Genomic DNA, 17,758 nt, shown 5'->3' on the forward strand with positions numbered 1-17,758 from the left:
ATTTCAAGAGCAATGCAAGTAGTGAGATGCAAGGGCGTCTCACTGCACAGCTTCAGCAAAAACGCTCATTTTGGAGGCTATGCGTATGTTCTTTCTTTCATATTCTCCCTTCTTGCCCAATACAAAAATTCATCTATTACATCTCATACACAGAGCTCTGTTTCAGGAAGGTCAGTAGCACAGGTGTGATATTTGACAAACTGCTCGTGGGCTGCTGGGAAGGACCAAATGAAGGATTAGCAGTGTTTCTATATTTTATTTTTTTTCTTGGGGTGGTGAGCAAGTGTCAGGGTATGACCTGCTGCTACAGCTAACAGTTCAGCTGCTGCCTGCATAGGGAATGGCAGGTGGACATGCGCTTCTCACTTCTAACTCAGTATTGCTCTTTACAGATGTTCAGGAGTATTTTGTGGTTATACCTGTTCAATAAAGGTATTGTCTGCTACAAACAGCAAAATAAACCCTTTGCCCATTAGGAATTAAACCACCTTTTGCAATGGAATTTCCTGCAAGCAGAAGTACCCCAATAGTTGACCTGTTCAGACAGAGCAAAAGTGAACTACATGGATGATAATCTATTTAATTTTTAAGAAGTTTTATCTCCAGTTGTTTTCACTAATTGAATTCAATTACTTTTTTTTATAAAGGTATACTATAAATTTATTTCTTCATTTATGGCATAAATATGTGGAAAAGTATGTGTTGCTACAAATATCAATGTAAATGATATTCTTTGAAATTTATTTCCTCAGATCTAAAGACACAACTGCTATGATTTTCAGCAACTAATTCCTATAAAAATCCATAGAAGTTAGGCACTTCATACCACTGAAAATTTGACCCAGGAGTAATTACTATAGTGCAGGTATCACACTGAGGGCCAGAGTATAACAGCTAGTCGTTCACTTTAACCAGATACCATTGGAAGAATACTTAGTAGTGATTCTCAACAGTAGAAAGAAGGCTGGAAGGAATAAGGCATGTAACTCGCTTCATTGTTACTTTATTTCACTTACTTTCCAACTTCAGAAATACCAGTTAAAACATTTCATTAAAATGCTCCAGACAATAATTATAGCCTGTCAGAAGCACTGCTATGCTTAAACATAAGAAGCACTTGTCAATTACAGCTTAGAAGCTGATAGAAAACCAGGGTCTGTCTCTCTTCTCACAGATGTAAAAGATCTATTTGCTACTGTTCTACCTGGATTGACTCATCTGCATTAAGCACAGCAGTATTTAGGCTGCCAGTTCCTAGAGTGGAGGCTCACACTGTCTGCTAAAAGGGGCTGACAAACAGCTCTGCAGAATAAAAAAGAAGGACGCTAAGGGTCTGGTGGGGAACCAACTGCGCTTGGTAGTCAAGAGTGGAGTAGTCACAGTTTGCTCTCACACTTGCTATTCCCAGAAATCTGCCCTGCAGAGGACAAACAGCAGCAGGTGGGAATGACTGACCAAGCACAGGGGGGACTTAGTAAGAAGAGTAGGGAACAACGTACAAATGGACTATTATGTCACCTTTAGTTGGCAAAAAAAGGGTAACCATCCTCCTCTGTTTCCTAAGCGTTAATGTACTGATGTTTTTAGAAAATACTTATCTTGCTAAAAGAAATTAAGTAAATTTTGCCCTTTTATATCCACAAAACCCAACTGATGGCATGTTCAGGTTTGACTTAAAGCAGAACTGGTTTTAAAATAATGTAGTTGACAAGTGTAGCAAATGGAAAGGGCAAACAACTTGAGCCGTGGAGCAATGGTAGCCTGCGAAAAGAGATGCCTGATATGGAAAGGGCTGTGGGAACAGGCAGGATGTAGGGGATGTGGGACTCGGGATGTCTCCTAGTTTTGGAAGGGAAGAAAGCATCAGGACACAACAGTTCTGTTTGCAGAGATGGTGGGAAAACGAGGCAAAGGAACATTAGGGTGAGTTGTAAGAGAATGGGGAAATAAGCATGAAGTGGGATGGCTAAATGCAGGATGAATCCCATTAATATTAAAAATTTGCTTCATAAGTACCAAGCTCAAATCTCAGCCAGATACTAAAAAGTAACCAAGAAATTACTAAAATATGTGTAAAGGAAGCCAAACCTTGGCAAGAGTTAGCAGATGTGGAGAAGCAGAACTCTCCATAAGCAGAGTTGCTTCACTGGGTTAGCTTTAACCAATGACATTAAATCATCCAAAAATGCCAATTCTTTCCTAACAAAAAACTTTTTTTTAAGTAGTACTTGCAGAGAGAGGGGAGCAATAACATGGAAAATGTTTCCGCGTGAGTCTAGCTACTACCCTAAGCCAGTATTGCACTTAGGTAGACCTGTGCCTTTTCAAAATCCAAACACCAGTTTCAAAGCCAGCTACTGGAGAGAATTCTGCACTCCCACATTACTGTCTTTTACCATCGCACAACTGACTGGCACAACCTACTCAAACCTTACCTTCAGTAACCGAACTGTTTAGCTAGCCTGTTGTTTACTTTCCTGTACAGACTGCCTAATTTTGCATTGTCATAAGGACTGGAAAGGGGAAGTGTCTGTAATCACACTGGGTGGCTCCTTCTGTGTTTGTTTTCACAAGGCAGCTTGCAGGCAGAACTCTGATGATAACCTCTGCGTCTGGCATATCTACCGATGCTGCTTGTCAAACTGGCCCGGATCTGCTCTTCTCAAGTACTCCAGCCTCTGAATACTAGGATTTCCAAATACTTACATTAAACCCCATGCCAACGAGCCACAATCTCACCCCATCAATTTATGATTTTTTGGTGCAAGTCAAGGCAGAACTCAATCTTAATGCCTAACTGAAGCTAGCCTGGAGCAGATAGTATTTAGCTTTTTTCCCCAAAGATACAATCCTAGTGCTATTACTTTTGCTGAATAGAAAAGCTATCCAAGTTCAAATCAGTGCTTTAAAGAAAAATTGTAGGAAATATTAGTTTGGGGGTGTGGGTGGGAAATATGTTCCTTGATTTGACTGGATTCAAGTGAACACTTTAAGTCCTCCCAGCTTATTTCCCCTTAACCTCTCAATGAATTCTCTGAAGCAGTTGCGTCTCCTTTCAGTTGATGCAAATCTCCCAGTCAGCATCAACACTCAGGGCTAAATTTTCCAGCGTCAGTGCAGAGGTCTTCGTATCGTATGTGAAAACCACTTCTTTTTCTTTCCCATCTGAACAGGACAAGAGAGTTTACTATATGATTTAAGAAGAACCCTTCTGAAACACAGTTACACATGACTCCCCCCCCCAGTTTTTAATTCAGACTGTCCCTGCTATGGGTGGAAAGGATTGATTAAAAAAGAAATAGTAGTCAAACCTGCCCAGTATACACATAAGAATGCAGCAGAATTGGAAAAACTATTTCTTTTTTTCTGACCTTTCAAACTATGGTACATCAAACTATGGAACTATTCAAGGATCTTTCTGAAAAAAATAACCCTTGTTTCAGCATAGGTTTTCCTCCAAGCACCCTAAAAGTCCTTGAGATTGACAGGTGGAGACAGAATGTCCACATCCACACAATTCCTGAAGTGAAGGGACGTGCTTGGAAAGCAGCCAGAAACGATAAGCCCTTTCTGTACATGCTACTACCTATCCATATGGGATCCCTCACAACTTCTAGAGATCCCCACATAGTCACAAACTCCAGACATTTTTGAATGAGCAAGAGAACAGAAAAGTAATCCTGGTTTTGTCTGCCAGTTTCCTGTTCTAGTCTAGGCAGGCTTACAGATCTGAGCAAATGGTCCTTCATTTGAAATGCTATGTCTGGTCATATTCTGTGCAGGACAAAGTTATCTGAACTTGTTAATTCTGAACGACTTTTACTGATGTATCTTTTGCCTTACAAAGCAAGTGTTCTTCAGTTCTGCATGTAATATTAGTGGTGAGTAGCTGCTGGCTCTTTTCAATAAATTCTGTCCTCGATATCAAAAAAGGAGCAAATAAAACTAAACAAAGATGCTCCCTATGCTGTAACACCTCCTTTATAGAGCTGTCAGTTTGCCACCTCTAGTGAATGGCAGCAGAGCAACAGTACTTCAAAAAATTGTAGTAAAATAGAGGTCAGTTAATTACCCTTGGAACAGGCCATCACAAAGGTGGGTTGCTGTCTAAATCCCAGAACTATCACCCGTTCAACCACACAGGTAGTGTGGTATTGTCCGCGTCCATCCGTGCAGCTGAAAAAAGAAAATAATTTCATATACATTAGTTTCTGTCCATCAGTAGAAGTTCAGCATCATACAGAGAAAGTACTACTTCAGTCTCAACCTGAAAGTTCCCTATACTTGTTTCCTTTCCTCTATTTACCTTTCTCCTGAAACAAGTAAAAGTTTCTCCCATTATCAGCTAAATTATCACTGCATAGCAGATTTCACAAAGCTACAAGAAAAAAGTTTGAGAAGATATTTTCTGGCAAAAAGCATGGCTTTGACAACCAGAAAAGTTCTGGATTTTTGCAAAATGGTAGTTAAAACTCCTAAGTATAAATGTAAAGCTAATTTTAACATTTTTTCAAGTAAGGTGTTTCAATCTGAGGCACAATTATCTTTCATTTTGTAACTAATTTAATTTTTATTAAAAAGCTCTAAAAAAACTCAAATCAAAGTTAAACTTTCCTTTCTGGAGTAATCAGAATGTTTTATCATTCATCTCAAAATGACTTTTTTCCAACTTCTAGGCTTGCTAGCAATTTAGCAACATTTTTCTTTTCCATCCTGAATTTTTAAGCTTTTCAGATTTTGTACCCCAGATAAAGAGACTTGAAGCATACTTTTAACTACATTATCCAAGCTAGTCTATAGTTTTGCTCTGTATTAAATTTTGTAGTTTTAGGACCACCTCCTGCATATTTTTGAACCCTGAAGGAATAAAGAAATGCCTGTAAAATCACCATTTATGCACTGCACAGCCCCATGGGCAGCATACCTCAATAGTGAAAGTGTCATAGTGACGTATTTAGCACCTCTTTCTTTACAAGCGGGTACGGCTATTTTTGGCTTTTAGGTTGTTTCACTCAGCCTTTGCAGGCTGTGCTTCCTTTCAAATGATTGTCTCGTGTATTTTACCATGCTAATATATATTGTGCATTTGTTGATGACTTTTGGAGACTACATGTAATGATGTCTGTTTGTGGTTCTCACATAGAATCACAGAATATCTCAAGTTGGAAGGGACCCATAGGGATCATTGAGCCCAACTCCCTGCTCCTCTCAGGGATACCTAAAACTAAATCATATGACTAAGCGCATCGTCCAGACGCTCGTTGAACTCTGACAGGCTTGATGCCTTGACCACTTCCCTGGGGAGCATGTTCCAGTGACCGACCACCCTCTCAGTGAAGAGGATCTTAGAAAAATACATCTTAGAAAATACAAACACTCCAGGTGTTGCCTATTTGCAAATCTCCCAGTTTATCTTCTTTTGTCTCTCTGATAGGCTTTACTCTTGCTGATGACTTTCTTTGTATTTGAGTAAATCTGTAGAATCTGTAGATTTGACTAGACTGAAACAGAATGAGACAACTCAGTATTTCATGTGTTGCTGCCAATGAGACTTATGCAGAACATCATTGTTTATCTCTGCAGTTTTATGGCAGATTCTGCATGCTCTGGGACTTCACTAAGCAATAGATGAGACTAATACTTCCACATTTGTAAGAAGGCCTCATGAACTAGAAAAGGCATTCCCAATGACAGTGTGTTGGTGGCTTTTGTCCATAATTGCTGTTACCTGGAAGAGAGAATGTTCTTGTGGAAAGTGAATTTCCGATACAGGAACTGCTTCTTGTGGAGATATTGAAATGAATGTCCATCATCTAGGTAGAGCTCACCTATTGCACAGGCCTGTGAAACACACCAGATGGAGAACAAATTAACAGCAGCTTCTAGGGCTGGACAATGAAACTAAAAATGTCTCACTATACGTCATGCTTCATAGTGAAGTGTGTGTGTTTATTTTTCTTTAGCGACTTGTGTCCCTGGAAGGCTCAGGGAGTCCAGCTCTGAGAGTGCCTGAAGACGTGGACATCCTGGTTTTGTAAATTGATGTGGGTGCCAGGTGTCACCTCATTTATTAGAAAAGACAGTTGTGGGAAGTTCTCTCTCTGTGTCCAAGAGGAAGTTTGTGGCCTGCTCATTCTCTGCTCCTTCCTCCAAGGGACTAGAAGAGGGCTGAGAAAGGTCAGAAAAATGATCTGCCTCTGCTATACTCAGATAGTCTCACTTTGAAGGAACAGTGGGAGGGAGGTGGGAGCCCCCCCAAATAGGAGAAGTGGAGGACAGCCATTGGGCATACAGATGCAGATACCACTGTGCTGATCGAACAGGCACCAAGGACCTAAAAAGGTTAGATGGAGTAAAAGACAACTTCGTAAAGGGAACATCATCTCAGAGTACCTCTGTGTCCAGGGCCACGTGGAGTTCGTAAGAAATATCTACCATCCATTCAGTGGATTTTCCAGCCGTGGTCTTCAGAGGTATCACAGTGCCCCCCCGCTGGAATACAGGAATCTGTGAAAAACAAAGCCAGAGTAGAAAGGTTCATATACTCTGATCATATAATTTTTAACTTGGAACAGGGATAACTGAAGTTTGCTCTTATCAAAGCTCAGAAATGAACTTTTACCACAAGTACATAAAGAAAACTATTCAACTAACAATGGGAATAGTAGTAATCTTCCTGTATGTGTACAAGCGAAATATCTTTGCTCGGAGAAGTCACCCTTACATCATCTCACTTTTCTCTACCACCAGGACACATTAGTGTTCCATCTAACAACAAAGGAGATGGGACTTTTCTTCCCTACAAAAGCTATTTTAGGTTACATTCCTACAAGGAAATTGAAATGTCACTTTTCTTATTTTGAATGTTGACAAAACATCATGGTAGGATTTTAAAACAAAAACATACATTCTCCAGTGTTACTGGGATCTTCAGAGTGCCTGGATCTTCCATTCGTTTAAATTTTCTGAAATCATACCAAATCTAGGAAAAATGAAAAAAGAATGAGCGTGACATATATGGCAAGATCTGTTCCCTCTGCAGATGTAGTTGCTCTTCTGCTTACCCTTACTGTCACTATTCCTAGCAACCTATTTGATGTGCAAGAAATAGCATTTACTTTTTAAATCAAATGAGCTTCTGGATGGAAAGAATAAATTCTCCTTCCTGAAGCACAAAAATAAGCTGATCTTTTCTACAGTTTGCATAACATCTTGTATGTCTTTCTTAAAGCATCTGGAAGTACAAAACAATGAAATACCTTTTTTTCTAATCTAGAAATGCTGAGTTCCAGAATAAGCCTATTTATATCGAAGTGAAAATTAACAACAAAGTTGCTAAAAACAGGTCACAAAAAAGAGCTACATCTGAAACTTCCCATGCACCACACTTGCCAGCAGTTTTAACTGCTTTAAGTGTGGCAGGCAGTCAATTCCCACAGACATCTTGATAAAAATATTTTTCTTGTTTGGAGAACCTAGTCTGTTTTTCTCCTTATATTGAGGAGAACTCTAAGTGTCCTCAGGTGCATTAGTGGAGTCACAAGGCTCTGCACAGTCTCACACACTCCCCTTTGCTGCTGTCTTTCCTCTCATTCCTGGCTAGAGTTTCAGGCTTTTCCTTAGGAACTGTTTTCCCCAAATTCCTTCCCTTCCTCCACCTCTCAGCTGCTGCAGCCAAATGCTCTGTGTAGGAGTGGATCACAGTGCCATCCTGTGGATAAATAACTTTACTTCAGAAAGGAACTGATCTCTGTACATGTCAAAGCCTTTGCTGCACACGTCCCAGGCTACTGAGACTTGTATTTCCTTGTTTTAATTTTCCCTCCCCACAGCTTCCCTCTGATTTCCTTATGACCTTTCTTCAGAGAACCCTTTTCTTCCACATAAAAGAGAAGTTTAACCCAAAGAGAAATAAATGAAAAAAGGGAATTGACAATTTAGTGAAGCTGTTTTTCAGTGTTCCATGAGAATCAGCAAGCCTTGAGGGGAGATTTAAATTATAGGAGACCTGAGATTTGTGCAGCAGCTCTTGGAAAACCAAGAAAGTAAATTTACTGTGAGCCAAGCATGCGAGGTATCAAGATGGAAGGAAGGTTCACAGTGGCACAGAATGGCCGGCCAGCACTTGGCAGAGCGGCAGTGCACAGCAGTTACGAGATGGGGAGCTGGAAGGTTGCTGTATAAAATACTTCCTTGGGCTGAACAGCTCAGCAGCTTCATATTCGTCCTCACCTCCTCTGATCCTGGAAGCAGAACACTCACTGCCTTGGCCTCTTGCTCTGTGACTGGATGCACCAACAAAGCATTTCCTGGAGAAAAACATAGACATGGCTGTGGTCCTCAAGGCTGCATCTCATCGGAGAAGCAGCTGTGTGCTCTGGGGTTGTCAGCCTCCCATAGCCATTTTAGGGGCTTGCTTGGGCATGCCAAGTGCTTAGGTTCACTTTCTACTGGAAAAAAAGGCCTGTGTAGGGAGCTGATGGCTGCTTGGGTCTTGTTCTGTTATGGCACTGGGATGCAGCTGGGCTGCATTGTATACCCAGCAGCTTGGAGGCACTTCTGGGTCCCTCATAGTCTAAGAGATGACTGCCTGTTTGCTCTTTGGTTGAACAAAAAAAATACGCTTTTCTAACCAAAAGAGTGGAAGACAGGAATGTCCTTGTAAAAAAACCTCACAACTGCTTAAGCCTGTTGCACTGCGGATTGCTCTTCTTTACTCATAAAAAAAAATACATTCATGTATATAAACTGTACAGTTTGATAAACTTCTTCCCTTCTTGCCCACTGGTGATGTAAGCCGAACTCCTAGAGTCCTCTGAAATGCTCTGCTTCACCACACTTAGCTTTTGTGTCCTGCCTACCTTGGTCAGATTTCTGCATGAGAAGTGAACGTCCCTTCATTTGAAGGCCATTAGTAGGCACTCCTGAGCCCAGAGGCAACAAAAAAATAATGAAATGCAACATTCCCCTCCCATTCTCTCTTTCTGTATAGGCTGAATGTGCTTTACACAAACACACTCATCTCTTAAGCTTAATTTCTGAGAAAACTGACTTTAGCAGCCAGCCATACCGGAGTAAAAAACAATCAGCTTTGGATGGTAGTTGTTTGCTACTGTCATTTCTGAAGCAGATTGTCGTCTTAGCTGCTACAGTGAACTTCCATGTTTCAGGTCAAAACAGACCATGTTTTCCAAAGTGACTAGTGAGATTGAACTCAGTATGACCCCTATTTTCAAAGTGCTGTTAAAACCGCGTCCCTTAAAGAGGTCTCAAGTTCTTTATTCAGTTACAATATAATTTTCAAAAGTCTTGGGCAGAGTTTTCATGTTTTCCTTTTGTCATGCAACACTATCACCTCAAAAATATTTAATTCAAATTCCAGAGAATGAGAAGACACCTACATACCCAGCATATATTCATTTTCCACACCAAAAGTTTCTATTTTGCCTGGAAACTCTATCCAGAGAGGCCTGTAGAAAGAAAGATAGTGGGATTCAGTTAGTTTCTCCTCTCCCACCAGCCTGTTCAAGGCCTTCTGGCATTTTCAGGCTCCATTTTCTCCCTCTCCTTACAAGGTACAGCTATCAAGAACTGAAGATAGGGCAAGGTCCTCTTCTGTGCTTTAAAGTACCCCTTTTGAGTCTCTCTGAGAGTTCCCAGTATTACATGGGTTACGACACTCCAACATACCTATGGTTTGGCCTCCTGCAGCCTCACTTTCTTCTCTCCTGCCTTCCTCCTTACAAACTTGCACTATGTATACCTTCCTTCTAGCAAAGGAGAGATGGATGAGCCTTTCTGTCACAGTCTACCAGCAATGCTGACACCTGATGAGCTAGTCCCTGCAGCACAGTCCTTCCCGTTCTCAGCAGCTCACTACTGCTTTTATAGCATGCCTCCTCCTGGTCATGACTGAAAAACCTGCACCAGAAGTTCATTTTCAGTCTTTCTCAAAAAAGGGTAGTGCAATAACCATCTGGTTACAGAACAGGAGTTTTATATTTAAAGTTTGAGAGATTATAACAACAATAGCTCATTCAGAGACAGGGTCTGGGTTTCCTTACACAAAAAGCCTGGTTTACCTGCTCACTCATAGGCATCCACTTGTTCACTGCAGCCCTGCTGTTCATGTGCTTGCTAATGAGACACATTTTCCACTCTGCTTGTCTCAGTGAGAAAAATATCATGCTTCCTCTCTAATTCTGTACCTACTGCAGCAAATTTAACATAATCAAAGTTTTATTTAATATTGTGGGCAGTGCACATGTCAACATAAGCTTCATTTCAAGAAAGACAGAAACCCACTGTCTATGTCAGTGCATACAACAGGGGCATCTACGCCTATACATGTGCAGACGGATGCTCACACTATGTCTGTAATGCAAATCATCTCCAAAACTCAAACCACTCAACCCTTTTCAAAAAGACCTTTATGTTTTTAAAACTTAGGTGATGTATTGTATTTGCATAACAATAAGTAAAGGTAAATGTGGTGCAAAAGGACAGTTCTAGGGCAACCTCAAAGACACAGCAATGCCAGGGACATCAATGACATTCATCTCTTGCTGAAAGGACTGTTGCATTCAGTTCCACTGAGAGACTTTCTTAGAGGTTAGAGAGCAGCAGAACAAAAGTTTATTTTCTAATTTCATTTCTGTTCTAGATTATTAGATTCTCTACTAAAAGAAAAATTATAAGAAATACTGCAGAGATAAATGATCAAATTATCAACATGAAATAAGCTTTTATAACAGTAACAATTCAGCAGTAACAAATATTTTCATGAGAGGCAAAATGGCCTTTAGTTTTTAGGTCAGCAAGTTCAGAGTCCATTAAGCACTGTTTTAAGTGTGGGTTGGAATACTACATAATGTTCCTTATTATGAGGAGAAGTTTGGGAGTCCATAGTACTTTAAAAACATGTTTAAAGACTGTGCAGTGTTTATTGAATTAGTGTGTTCCAGGCATCATTTGGAAAAAAACCCAAAACATACAGTTTTCCTCTGAGAACCCTACCAAAGCTTGCAGAAGGCATGAAAACAGAATTTAGTAATTTTTGTGTGTTTTTTCTTTTTAGTATTTAAATAAGTAATCACAAAAGTAAGAGATGGTAATTTAACTTTCCTCCTCCAAGTAACTTCCTGAAGATAATCACTAAACCTCCTGACGTATGCTCTTACCTCATAACTGGTTCAGCCGCTGTGTGTGCCCGATAGAACAGTGTGTATAAGTATGGCAGGAGGACGTAGCGCTCTCTGATGGCTTCCCTGATGATCTGGGTGTTCTTCTCCCCAAAGAGCCATGGTTCTCGCCGTTTGCTCTCCATGTTAGAATGACCTCTGAAGAAGGGCTGGTAGGCTCCAGCCTGATACCAGCGAACAAGTAATTCTGGTTCCGGATCTCCAATAAACCCTCCCACATCAGCTAGATATTGCGCAGACAAATAAAAACACATATTTTTGGAAATTATTCTGAAAAATATGAAGTTCTCCTCTAACAAACATTCCAAGTGTATAAATCCATGCATTTCACAGCGTGCTTGCAGTTCTGCAGTTGGGCAGCTGCTTGTCCAAATAAGAATGGAAAACTTGTGTAACAAGTTATCCTTTAATAAAAATCTCAAGAGAGCTTTTGGAAGCTAAGTGAGTGCCTTCCCCAGTGACAGAGGACTGTCACAGTGATGCTGCGGAACACCACCTGAGGATCGCTGCTCCAGATGGAACGCAGACACTACATAAGAGTTAGTGGAGAAATGACGGTGAGAGCCAGGTTATTGGCTTCTGAAACCAGACTAACCTGTGAAACTGCCTGGAAATGCATTGGACTATTGAGCTTTCCACCATCTGTGTTGAAATCTATCTTGGGATACAAGCTTGGCGACACCAGTGATTTATGCATAGTGAGCAACTCCAGCTAAACACCTTACCTCCACAGAATGAAATCCCTGCCATGCTGATGGTGAGAAGCATTGGAATGGATATTTTCAAGTAACCCCACTCTGCCGTGTTGTCTCCAGTCCACACTGCCCCTGGAAATACTCAGTCTCAGCATTACACAGGAAAGTTGGGCGTATGCTTCAGCTTATGCTTGCAGTTAAGGAAAGAAGACAAGAATGGTCATGAACTACTGGTGAACTGTTGCTCATTGCAACTTTTTTTTCTTTATACACGCATGCTCCTGAAATATGCAATAAAAGCAGGTAGTGGTTTGTCACAGGACACAGGTTGTTATTCTGCCTTTAACTGTTACACACTTTGCCAGCCTCTCCCGATTTTTTAAATCACTTGCACTCTTATGAGCTCCCCACGTCAGTATTTCTAAGACAGTTTCTGTCCTCTCTAGACTTAACTACTACACACCACACTTAATAGAACAAAGCAGCATGGAAGGCATCCAGCTAGTCCTTACTTACCATACTTCTGTGATCCAGCGAAGAAAGACCGTGTGAGGACAAATGGTCTCTCTTTTCCTGAAGAACGCCTGATGAGTCCTTCTGCAGTTGCCATTTGCTGAAAATCATTAATATAAAAGCCAGGAAGACAAACTCTATAATTAGGATATTTTCTACACTGCCTTTTTAGCCCTTCCAAGGCAGGAAAATTAAGAAATCTGTACCCACAAATAATACCTATTATTAAAGCAACACTTTCTTACTAGAATATACTTGAACAAAAAAAATTATTAGTATCATGCAGTTACAGCCAATGTCATTTACATTGTTATGGTAGAGAGGCACGGATGTTGTCACATTTTCTTGTGACCAATCACAGAGTTTATTTCACATATAGCAATACCCAGCACAGCAGAGTTTCAGTCCTTGATGGAGGTTACAGAATACCTACTACTGTGTAAATTACCACAGTAGACATACTCCATGAGAATAACTGCTGGTTTCTGTCTCCAGATACTCTACCTGGTAGAATCCGTAGAGGTTGTGTACTTCCCGATGCTCCCAGTTGTTGTAGTGCACAGCATCTTTCTGCATTGTTAGTTCTGCCCCTTTGAAGACTGAAGGCTCATTCATGTCATTCCATACAAAGAGGATATTAGTGGATCCCTATAACACAGGGTTGCAATTAGGACGTAACAGAGCCATTGCTGTGACTTAGTGTGTTTATCTCTAGTGGGTGTCAGACCAGCCTGGGGTATGAGTAGAAACAGCAGCAGCAAAGCAAGACATGGTAATTATACTCCTGCGGTCACTTGAAAGCTGTAAGTCATTCACCTCATCTCTCTCAGTGGAACTTCTGGTCAGGGTGGCAGCCTACAAGTCCACTTGATTTTTGCAATTCTTACAAAACTCAGTTGGTACTTGCTATGCCTGCCTTCTGCTAAGGGAAAAGAGGCAGGGAAAAGAGAAGTATTAAATAGCCATGAGGAAAAAAGAGAAAGCCAGAAGAGAAAAACTGGAGAGGAAAAGCAGCATGGGAAATGTCTGCTACACATGTCTACTAGTGGAGTGGTTTCAACAACCCTACTGCTAAGGAGAACTTCAGGGCGGGAGGAACTGGAGGTGTCCAGCAGTGTTCACCCAGACACTTTCAGCACTAGGCAGGAGTGCTGGAAGGAAGGTCAGGGTGAAGTGACCATGAGCTATGAGAAAGCACTCCCACATCACTCCTTGTGTGCTATCATGGTAGTAAAAGCTGGAATTGCAGCAGCTGTGTTAGATTATGGGTTGCTAAAATGCCTGCAGTTTGTCCATCCTACTGCTGCAACTAAGTGAGCAGGTTCACTGGTGGCATATGGATTCCAACTTTCTTAGTGTAGACAAGTCCATGGAGAAAATTCTTCTGTGGTACTTCAGCTTATCAAGGTATTTTCCTCTACATTATGATAATACAACTACAAAAGCCACCAACTTGCTTAGCCAGTAGTTTATCTTCTCTCTTCTCCCCATTTTCAGGCTTTCTGGGATATGTAGATTAGAGCAAATAAATACACACCTTGTACGTTTTGAAGGCAAATTGATCTGCATACCATTTTCGCACTTCAGGATTGGTGAAATCCAGGTAACAAGAGGAACCTGTGGATATGGGGGATCTCAATTATTTACCTGATTTTAAGAGCATGCATGCATTGTCTTTTCACCTAAATACAGTGGCCTAAAGCTAGGATGCTTTCCACAATGGGCAGCAATGATGTGGTCACTATTGTTTCTGAGACAAAATCTCAAGAGCAAATTCCAGGTTGGCTTGGAACTCAGTACACCCCTTGCCATGTTCTGCAGACCAACACACGTAGATTCTGGAGGTTTGAAGCTCAGCACCATTTAAGGATGACTGCTAGCAGTTTGAAATATGTTCAAATGTGAACAGGAAGCCAGGGAGAGACATCATCCTTGGTATTTTGAGCTCAAACAGGGAGGTGTCACTGAGAAGCTGAATAACAGCATCCTGCCATGCTACTAGAAGTTGTAATACGTCCTTGTTTTTTCTCATATTCATTCCTTCGCCAGGATTGTGGGCTTTCCATCTGCAAAGAAGGGGGACAACGTCCTTTGCCTCCCCACAATGAGATCTCCTCATGAAAAACAACACGTCAAATCACTATATTATGATTGAATCAAAGTCTTCAGTATCAGGGCTCACTTAATTTCATCCAGCCTCCATAAGCTGTGCTCACTGCAACAGACCAGACTGCATTTCTGTTACCCAAGACAAGCTGGGGAGAAGGATGGCTGTTCTGATCAACAAATCCAACTGCTTTAGCTCTAGGCACTGGGACTATCTGCAGAGCCAACAGACGTAACAGAGGAAGTTGTACAGCTGAGGCAAGTGGAACATGACTGTACCAAAGAAACCACAAAGTATTTGAAATTATGAATATTTACAAAAAAGGCAAGGAATGTAAGAATTTAATTCCACTTCTATGGGTTCCAATTAAACTATTCTGCAACATTTTAAAAATAAACAGCTTGAAACGTAGAGACAAAGTGTTTTTTTACCTGGCCAACAGATGCCCTCAAAGTCTTGCCCATTTCTATCTTTCACAAAATATCCCTTGTCTTTTGCCTGGGAATACAGGCTATACGTGGGATCCACCTTAATGTGGGGATCTACAATGACGACAAGCTGCCAGGATAAGAAAATAAAGTGCATCATTAGCATCAACTGTACTGAATAAAACAGTAAGAGTTCACTTTTGATAAAAGGCAGATAATGATTTCACTTAAGCTAAAGAAAGTAGCTGTGTCACTACTTTTAGAAAGCAGTTACCAGTTCTTGTATATACTGTGCTAGACTTAAGTATAATAGCTGAATTTACAAGGAGGGCATGAATTCGTGCTTACCCCTCTGAAATAAGGGCCAAAAAACAATGGTTCAGATAAAAGCAAGTACCTCAGCCCCTAAAAACACTATGTTTAATTCACTGCTGTATTCTGGGAATGGGAAAATATCTGACTTCCATGTTCATGTCTCTGCTTAAAATCATTTGCCTTAAGACATTTAAATATATCTTAGTTTGTATAGCATACAACAGCAACAGAAGTTTCTAATTTTTTTAAACATGCAGTATTTTACAGTTACTTTCTGCTGCCACTAACTGCCTTGCTGTAAAGCTGAGAAAGTACTATAGCTCCAACTAAGAGACTATAAAACTTGAATGCTATTTCAACAGTCCCCCATTCATTGACTTTTGGCAAAGATCAAGCATTAAGCAATTCTACAACTTTTAGATATCAACTGTGTACATTTAAATACCTCTATAATTCCAAGGAAAATATTTTAGCTGTAAAAGCAGAAATAAAGACTAACTAAGCTAACAGACTGCACATCATACCAGGACTTCACCAGAAGGAAAAAACATTTAGTTTGTGGAAAGTAATCATATCAACATAAAGGACAAATCTCAGTTAGTATAAGCAGAAAATAAAAAGTATTATCAATACAAAGAAAAGCTGAAGCGAGGATAGCAACTACCAATGGTGAAAGCTCATGTTAAGTAGAAAAATTTTCTACTGTGCCCATCAAGGACATCACTGGGCTGCTTCTGTAAGACGGAGCTTCATATGTGTCAAACTTAGCCTGATGGTCAGGGTACAGAACAAACTACAAAATAATAAAAAGGCACGAGGAACTGAATTAAACAAGATAGCTGGTGCACTGGAAGCATCACGAGACCGCAAAACAGCCTAATTTACTCTGCTGTAGTAAAACTGTTTCCAGTATCTGAAGTACCTTGGTTAAAGCTAGACTAAGTAGCTTCACACTACAAAGAAATATTTTCTTTCTTCCTGCTATATTTACCTTGCGTTTTTTCTTCCCAAGATGTTCTTGCAGCTTTCTGGGGTTCTGGAATTTCTTTTTGTCCCAAGTAAAATACCTCTTGCCATCTGTGTGCTCTATGTCCAGCCATATCACATCATAAGGAATGTCATGTTCATCAAAGCCAGCATCTACTGCCTTGACATCTTGCTCATCCTCATAATTCCAGCGGCACTGATGGTAGCCCAGCGAAAAAAGCGGGGGCAGGGCTTGAGTGCCTACGAAGAGTACATGAATGAAGATAACACTGTTAACGCCCTTCAGGATTTTATCTAGAGACTCTACAAAAGTTAACATGATTAATATGTATCTGTCTGGAGCTAGGGAATGCTGGCCTAAGTTGAGTCTAGAGCACGTTCTTCAAACCAAAGTGACTGAACTCTCGAAACAACAAACATTACAACAGGCTCAACAGCCAGAAAGAGCAGAGGGCTATAATGATAATACAAGACTGAGAAGGACTTGCTGTTCCATGATGCTGAAGTGCTATTCCAGTAACCAATATAAATTTATTCTTCAATTTTTTCTAATGTAAAAATATTCTAGATTAGCTTAACTGTCATTAATGCAAACAATTAGATTTTAATCAGTACAATGCAATTCCTGTGACTGCTTGAACCTGAGTAGTGTAAACAGGCCCACAGGTGCTGCAGTACAAGGAGAACCATGGAATTGCAATTGTTAGAAATGTTTAAAATTAGAAAACATGTATGTATGTATGCATACGGCAAAAGGGAGCTGGGAAACTTTCCCAAACTTCTGCTTGGCAAGATCCTCTTGTGATCTGGCTACCTTCCTATTCCTGTTCAGCTGAACCACACTCTCTCCATAACATCTGTGCAGCAAACAATCATTGCTAACACACTAAAGAACTACCAGGGATGTTCCTGTGCTTTTAATTCCCTTTAGTACATAAAGAATTTTGCTTTCATAAAATGTTAGTCCTCTTGCCTCCATTTTTTTAGTCTCTTCCTGAGCCTCTTGCTTCTTTCCTTTCCGTATCTGCATGCCATCTCTGCTCCCTTCCCTAATGGACACACTGGACAGTTACCTATCTTCTTTCTCTATTCTCCAGGATGCACTACTCCATACCTTCAGTCTTTTCTCATTATAAGGCAGCCTGTCTTGATGGCGACTGGCAGTTATAGCCCCTGTGTCTCCTCTCTTCATCTAAGGGAGCAGTTTCAGATAGCAGTAACTATGCCGGCTTCTCAATTAGGGCCAAGTTTGACCAGCTGCAGATGCCAGGGAAAACAAGGATGGAAGCCTGTCTTCACAAAGCACCAGCGTTTGCTCTACAAACTGCAGTTTGGGAACAACTGGCCTCCTGCACACAATGGGCTAGGTAAATATTAACCCACTCTTGGGTACAGCATGTTCCTCAGAGAATCTCCCAGGTGAATGTGCCATACTGACTCCAGTTATGTGAGTTAGTACCTGTCAGTTGTGCAAACTGCTTGAAGATATCAAATGCAGTGGGTCCCATCAGC

The 17,758-nt window shown here is 40.7% G+C and overlaps 1 protein-coding gene across 1 annotated transcript in view; it reads right to left on the reverse strand.

Moving 5' to 3' along the window:
• Positions 1 to 989: 989 nt before the first annotated feature.
• Positions 990 to 17,758, reverse strand: part of GANC (glucosidase, alpha; neutral C) — a gene marked incomplete at its 5' end in the record, with an annotated part of 26,537 nt that continues 9,768 nt past the window's right edge. Inside the window, 15 exon segments of the mRNA XM_009319213.1 lie at positions 990 to 3,165; positions 4,073 to 4,176; positions 5,729 to 5,841; positions 6,394 to 6,507; positions 6,908 to 6,982; positions 8,233 to 8,309; positions 9,406 to 9,470; positions 11,181 to 11,424; positions 11,927 to 12,028; positions 12,413 to 12,509; positions 12,914 to 13,057; positions 13,947 to 14,026; positions 14,948 to 15,074; positions 16,251 to 16,486; positions 17,706 to 17,758. The exon segment at positions 17,706 to 17,758 is cut by the window's right edge and continues 10 nt beyond it. Coding sequence (XP_009317488.1) covers positions 3,056 to 3,165; positions 4,073 to 4,176; positions 5,729 to 5,841; positions 6,394 to 6,507; positions 6,908 to 6,982; positions 8,233 to 8,309; positions 9,406 to 9,470; positions 11,181 to 11,424; positions 11,927 to 12,028; positions 12,413 to 12,509; positions 12,914 to 13,057; positions 13,947 to 14,026; positions 14,948 to 15,074; positions 16,251 to 16,486; positions 17,706 to 17,758 — 1,741 coding nt within the window.

The sequence above is a fragment of the Pygoscelis adeliae genome, unplaced genomic scaffold (genome assembly GCF_000699105.1).
Source record: "Pygoscelis adeliae isolate BGI_AS28 unplaced genomic scaffold, ASM69910v1 Scaffold22, whole genome shotgun sequence".
Lineage (NCBI taxonomy): Eukaryota > Metazoa > Chordata > Aves > Sphenisciformes > Spheniscidae > Pygoscelis > Pygoscelis adeliae.